The 7,098-nt window shown below is 47.5% G+C and overlaps 1 protein-coding gene across 1 annotated transcript; it reads right to left on the minus strand.

The window, feature by feature from the left end:
- Positions 1 to 411: 411 nt before the first annotated feature.
- On the minus strand, positions 412 to 5,381 carry LOC115309894 (ice-structuring glycoprotein-like). Its single transcript, XM_040217538.2, has 3 exons — positions 5,326 to 5,381; positions 825 to 1,476; positions 412 to 719 (listed from the first exon to the last, which is right to left on the minus strand). The coding sequence occupies exons 1-3, from the start codon at positions 5,335 to 5,337 to the stop codon at positions 574 to 576; spliced, it is 810 nt and encodes a 269-aa protein (XP_040073472.2). The 5' UTR covers positions 5,338 to 5,381; the 3' UTR covers positions 412 to 573.
- Positions 5,382 to 7,098: the final 1,717 nt, after the last annotated feature.

Raw genomic sequence — 7,098 nt, forward strand, 5'->3', positions numbered from 1 at the left:
CCTGGAGAAGGAGAAAAACATTTCGGTTCTCCCCTTTTCTCGTGTCCGCTTGGGAGCGCGTCAGTAGAAGGGAGGAAGACGCGCCGTTGCTACTTTTTTCATCCATTTTTTCTTATACTTCGTTTCAGCTTTGGTCCGAGCGCGGCCGATATTAAGAGCCGAAGGGCCAATCAAACAGCCAAAGAGGGACAACGTCATGGCGTGCTCTCGGCAGTTGAATTGACCAGCCGGTATTCGCCGTCTCTATCTGTGCGTCCTCCTCCGCCGGCTAGTCCTATCAAGCGCAGAGAGTACGCTATGACGCTAGCTTTTCGCGCTGTTTGATTGGTCTTTGGCTCACACCATCGTCCGCGCTCGGACATAAGGTGAAACGAAGTATAGAGTGTGGCGAGTAAAATGAGATCAAAAGCATTGTCAGAAACGGAAACGTTATTTATTCAGGCGTATTAATCTGGATTTGAACCCTGGAAGCTTCCGTGTCCGCCGTGGGATCCGAGCCCGCCGTACCGTTGTACAGTCCTCCATGGCTCAGACTGCTTCTTTATCCGAGCCCGTAGCCGCCGTAGCCGCCTGCTACCCAGCCGCCGTAGCCGCCGTGGCGGGCGTAGCCGCTGTAGCCGCCGTGGCAGCCGTGGCAGCCGTAGCCGCCCTAGCCGCCCTGGCCGCCGTAGCCGCCGTGGCCGGTGTAGCCGCCGTGGCCGCTGTGGCCGCAGTAGCCGCTGTAGCCGCTCTAGCCGCCCTAGCCGCCCTAGCTGGCGTAGCCGCCGTTGCCGCCGTAGCCGCCGTGGCTGCCGTGGCCGCCGTGGCCGCCGTAGCCGCTCTACCCGCCCTAGCTGCCCTGGCCGCCGTAGCCGCCGTGGCCGGTGTAGCCGCCGTGGCCGCTGTGGCCGCAGTAGCCGCCGTAGCCGCTCTAGCCGCCCTAGCCGCCCTAGCTGGCGTAGCCGCCGTTGCCGCCGTAGCCGCCGTAGCTGCCGTGGCCGCCGTGGCCGCCGTAGCCGCTCTACCCGCCCTAGCCGCCCTTGCCGCCGTTGCCGCCGTAGCCGGCGTAGCCGCCGTCGCCGGCGTAGCAGCCGTGGCCGCCGTTGCCGCCGTAGCTGCTCTAGCCGCCCTAGCCGCCCTAGCCGCCGTAGCCGCCGTAGCCGGCGTAGCCGCCGTAGCCGCCGTAGCCGCCGTGGCCGCCGTGGCCGCCGTAGCCGCTCTAGCCGCCCTAGCCGCCCTAGCCGCCGTAGCCGCCGTAGCCGCCGTAGCCGCCGTAGCCGCTGTGGCCGCCGTAGCCGCCGTAGCCGCCGTTGCCGCCGTAGCCGCCGTGGCCGCCGTGGCCGCTGTAGCCGCCGTAGCCGCCCTAGCTGCCCTAGCCGCCCTAACCGCCGTAGCCTCGGTATCCTTGGTAGCCTCGTAGCGTCCTTGGTATCCGTGGCCTCCGAGCACGCCCGCAAGGGCGCCAGTAACAGCCATGATGAGGATAGTCAGAGGAAGCTGCAAGCGAATTCCATGATGAGTTACACAAGTTGCAACGCGACGTTTTTAAACCGATATTAAAGTCTAGATATTTGCATATAGTGGCCGTTATTTGTTTTCATATACGATTAAAAAAAATCTTCGGGCGAATATTGTTGCGCGCAGGGCCGAACAAGTAGCGCTCAATCACGAAATTCTAGAAGACTCGCGTTTCTTTTTACTCGGGGCATAACTTTTATCATTTCGTACTAGTTTCTTGTTCTCGAAAGTGCCTGTTCATTCTCAACCCGAACGCCTGGTGCTCGAACCTTCTGGGCCATATTTTCGCGATGCCGACACACACTGGATAAGGAGCTTCCCGTGACCTTGTACAGTCAGTCTCGCTCTCGCTTCCTGTTACGCCGCCAAATCACGGCCCGCTTTTTTGCTGTCTCGACGCTCCTTCTTTATTTTGTTTAGCACAAGCCCGCCGATTAAACCTTTCTTTTCAGTTCATTACTTACCGCCTCTTCACCTTAGCCCTGTTTCACATGGAGCGACTGTGCGGAAAAAAACAATCGGCGCGACAGCCGACGCTGCGAGTGCGATCGCAATGTTTGGTTTCACATGCTCCAGCAACCGCGCGATTTTTGTCGGCGCGGCCAGCTCTTCGGACACGGACGAGAGGCGTTTGTATTTGCCTAAAATACAACAAAAAAGTCTAAATAAACACAAATGTTTTACGAATTCAATATGTAACTAGAAATTTCTAATAATTAAGCGTTAAACCAAGAGATTTAGGTGTCTAGATTTATTTTTGAATACGCAGCTTTCGCGCATGAAAGCTGGCTAATGAACGGCTGGTTGACGAGTAAGCGATCGCACCGACTCTGCGACAAAATACCAACTTGGTGGAAACCAGTCGCAGAGTTCCTGCGACAGTGCGACTGCGATTTTAATCGTACATTTACTTGAAATCGCACCGATTTCGGACGAGAATTGTAGCATGTGAAATAGCCTTTATTTCGTGTCAATATTCACGCCGTAGAGACACGAATAATTAACAATGAGGTACAAATGAAATAGCGCAGAATGGACACAGACAAGAGAATAGACACAAGGGACACCTGCACTCTTCAGTTTCCTTCCCTGTCTTCTTTGAGCTACTTTATTGTGTATCTAAAAATGCACCAGTTGTGTACGAAACCGCGTTCCCGGAACGCGTTCCTCTTAGGACAAACGCCGCCATTCCATCTTGTATCGGTGGAACTGGAACGAGAACTTGATCGTGACGTTTTCGAGGAAACGGCAGGAGGAACGGCGTTTCTCATTTATTTATATATTGAACTGCAAATTTGCCTTACTTCATTGGGCATTTAGGCCTTTTAGGATCGTCCGTTGGATTGTCGAAAACAAAACCTCATCTCCACGTTGTGAATGATGTTGATTGGGGCGAAGCTCTGGTGGTGCTTGTCTGCGTAGACGCTGAGCCGCAGCATCCCGAGCCTTTCGTTCGTTTTCATCCATGTCACGCTGCGGTCAAATGCTCAAATGCGTATATAACTACGTTCCATACCACACATTCTCTTTCTGACACGGATGTAAACGAACGAAAGGCTCGGCATGCGGCGGCTCACCGTCTGCGCAGACAAGCACCACCAGAGCTTCGCCCCAATCAACATGATTCACCACGTGGAGATGCGGTTGTTTTTTTTTTTTTTTTTTTTTTTTTTTTGCCCTACACGAGCACGGGAGCACGTGCTCACGTGCTCGTGAGCACGAGCACCCGACGCCGGACATCGGACGAACATACGGACATGGCTAGCCCTAAGGAGCTTCGCCCCTAAAAAACGGGAACAAATGTTACAGTGGTGACTCTACACGTAGTTCGATGTGAATATTTTAACTTGATTGATTTATTTTATCTATGAATTATTCAGCACAACATTTTATTTAAATAAGCAAATGTACCGTTCATTTAACAACACGTTCCAATCTTAGAAATGTGACGGTAGCGTGTTCCTTGGGAACTCTCGGAACTTGTAACTGGAACCCGTTCCATGATTGAGAAGGAACGAGAAACGTGATTTTATTCCCGTTTTTGAGGAACGTGTGCAACATTGATAATCACCAGCTAGCACTTTAGCGAATGGTCATCAATACACGTTAAAAGGTCCGCGTGCACACGACCCAGCAGATCCCACTTCATACCGTATGTTTTTATGTGAACTTTTCCCTTTTAGGTTTTGAACTCTCTGATGAGATGGTCGACGCGCGACAATATTCAAGAGTAAATTATTCATGCGTTTTTCTATAACTAAGGTTCCGTGTTACGTTATCGGATAAATCCGATAAAATCCGAAAAACACTCGCAGTAAAATTGTCGTTAAGAAAACCTCCGAAATATGAGTTCACGACCAAAATGTTAAAATAAAAAAGGCGGTATTTTACAAATACATTTTATAAAATCACAAAGTCACTGCTCCTAAAAGGGCCGTGTTAATTTACTTTGCAGTCTCGGACCACTGACCAAAATGTGTTTACCTCTTAGCTCGTCGGCGGTCGTTGTCTTGATTACGACCAAAGCCATTATTTAGGTTTCTAGTCTGGGCCACACTATTTGTGTGGTCCTTAGAAGAACGAGGGGTAGTCTTTTTCGAACAGGGATAGCTATGAACCCGTATATTTCAATAGAGGGACAGTGCAGCTGAAGCTTCCATACTTCCCAGCGATTACGTCCGGGAGTTTGGTCATTTCAAAGTATTGACTGTTATTGAAGCAACATTTTTTGCAATATTTGTCGTATGATAGTTAGCATTGGCGATAGCAATGCGCCAATGCCAAATGCAGCTGACTGAATAGCATTCGATAAAGGTTAGTTCTGAGAAATGTAAGGTACGTTTATGTCCGGACTTTAGTTTTCATTGTAGTTTTTACAAAATAAAAATTAAACTCTGAATTTTAGAGAATTTAAAAACTAACAAAAATAAACTCCGATAAGCCCAGACATTCGAGCTGAAAATAAATTCCGAAAACAACCTCCTACTTTCACGAGAAATAAACTCACAAAAACGGAATCCTTACTATATCTCATAAGAAATGTATCTTGTCTATCATAAACTTAAAAAAAAAAAAAAAAAACTGAAGGAAGTGATTTGGTTTCAACAATTTTGTATGTTGCTTCGCAATGAAATGCTCTACATTTTTTATACTGAAAAGATTCTATGCCATCGTCCACTCACGGAAAACGGGAGGATTAAGATTGATCTCATTCTATTTTTTTATGCTGCTTGTGAGAGCGGATTGTGTTTTGTTAGATTTATTCCCGCGGTCTCCCATCATGTCTAAAAGAAAATAGTAGATGGTTCCTTATTGCTATAAGCAAACAAATAGCAATTTTTATATGAAATGCTTTTGAAGGAATATCTAAACTATCATCCTAAGTAAGTACGAGATATAAGAACGTTCATAGTTTAGTCCCTCACATAAAAGTAAGAGCCGAAATTGAATACGGCGTTTGAGGCTCTCAATGTCTATAAATTGCGACATGGCGTGTGTATTTTTACGCCGACTTTAGGATCATTGTTCGCCAATTAGAGTATTTAGAACCTTTTAAATTAAAATGTAAATAATAAATTGAAGTGGCAAGTCTACGTTGTAATTCAGTATCTTTCTAAATCTTCTATACTGAATTTCCCATTCAGTATATGAGATGGTCGACGCGCACGCATACACATACACACACATGTGAAAACGACATGTTTTTACATGTATCTGAAAACGTGTCGTTCAAAAATTTAAAAAAAAACTGGTCGATCAATAAATAAATAAGTTTAAAACACCGTATGTAAGTTAGAAAGCTGCCTATACAAAACTGGTGCCTCTTACCAGAGTCTTCATGGTTTTCAATAGGTTGATCTCTTTGGAGGCTCTTGGCTGATGTCTGGTAGTGCGCGTCTGCTTTCGGCGCGCTTGCCTTCTTTTATATACAAAAATAACCCTGGCGGTGGACGGCGAGCTGTCTTCATATTCAACCACGGGAACGTAAATTTGCAATAAAAATTATAAAAAAAGTTGCGGACGTGCTTTGGTTTCACCTCGGATTTACCCCATGCAGATTTCAAAACAAAACTTCCTCTTAATCCTTTACTCTTAAGCGTGTTCTGTAGTAGTTAAAATGTAATTAAAATGCATACATATATGGTGGGCTCGGTGACTGTGTTGCGACACAGTTAACTAATCCAATCGCTTTCGCTATGCCGGTGTTTTCCTCCGTCATTACTTGTGCGCTGGTTCCTCCCCTACCGTTCGCCTTCTCGAGGGTCACCTCAGAGTCTGTGCCTACGTGCTATGGCCGCGATACCGGTGACTGTCATCTGTCCTCCCACTGCGTGACGAAACCTGTGTCAACTCTTTCGAACGGAAACTACACCTACGACCAGCCATGTACGGCACGCGTTACAAGTAACGAGTTACGTCTACCTAGTTACTATTTTCTGTAACGAGTAACGTATTTGGCTACATTTAAGGCCAAGTAATGAGTAACGGTATATCGTTACTTTTGAGGAGTAACCTGTACAACACCGCTTAACAGACTCCTTTTAATTCTAACCTGGGTATGCGTCAATTGCGAGAACGATAGGGGTCAAGCCCGAAAAACAACTAAACAGTATGACAGTACAGCAACCTATATCGCTGAACACGTCAGTCGAACAGTTCGACTGACGCGTCCAGCGATAAACGATGCTGTACTGAACTCTACAGCTGGGAATGGCCTTCACCCAGCGAACGCAATGAGGTTCGTTGGTTGAACCTTCTAGAGCCGAGTACGGACCAAATGTAAACCCGGTGGTTGCCAACGCGGGAAGGCCCATAACTCATTATCAACTTCAAACTTTAGAAGTAAAGAAAACACAAAGAGACAGGGAAATCCCAGATCCACCAGCTCTTGCTGAAGCACAACACTGCCGTTCCTTCGAGCGCGTCGGTAGAACGACTCTTCAGCGTCGCCGGAGATGTATTTTCAAGCAAGCGGGAAAGCATAACTGATGAAACTTTTGAGAGGCAGCTACTGCTTAAGTAAAACGACTACTAAAAAGAAAACAATAAACTATGAAACAAACACAGTTGTGTATTTGGTCGTCAAAGTAACGTGAAAAGTAACTCGTTACTTTTGAGGTAAATCACGCGTTCCTTTCGAGAATAGGTAACGAGTAACGCATATTGTTGCTTTTTCAGTGAGTAACGAGTACCGGTATTTATTTACTTACTTTTTTGGGATAAAATGTATATGTCTGCCCTCGACCCAGCACAAAGAGCGCCATCATCATCGACGGGCCCAGCCATGTCAACTATAAAGCTACGACAGCTTCCCGCGTGTTTCTGTGGCCTCGGTCAGAGCCGTGTATTGGGAGAGTTTGGCCAATAGGCGGAGCAAAGGCCGCCGCCAGCGCCGAATATTCCCCCCGCGCTTAGACCGTAAACTAAATTTGTGACACAGCGTCGACCAGTCAGGAGACCGCGACGTCACTATATTGCAAACGACATTCAAAGCGTGAAAAAGAGGCGTCCAATCTCGGCCTCTCTGCTCCATCTCACAAATGTCTGCAGTGAAGACAAAGATACAGGCGCATGAGCCTAGCTCAGCAAAACGCTTTTGTT

The sequence above is a fragment of the Ixodes scapularis genome, unplaced genomic scaffold, assembly GCF_016920785.2.
Source record: "Ixodes scapularis isolate PalLabHiFi unplaced genomic scaffold, ASM1692078v2 PGA_scaffold0__279_contigs__length_252992795, whole genome shotgun sequence".
Taxonomy (NCBI): domain Eukaryota; kingdom Metazoa; phylum Arthropoda; class Arachnida; order Ixodida; family Ixodidae; genus Ixodes; species Ixodes scapularis.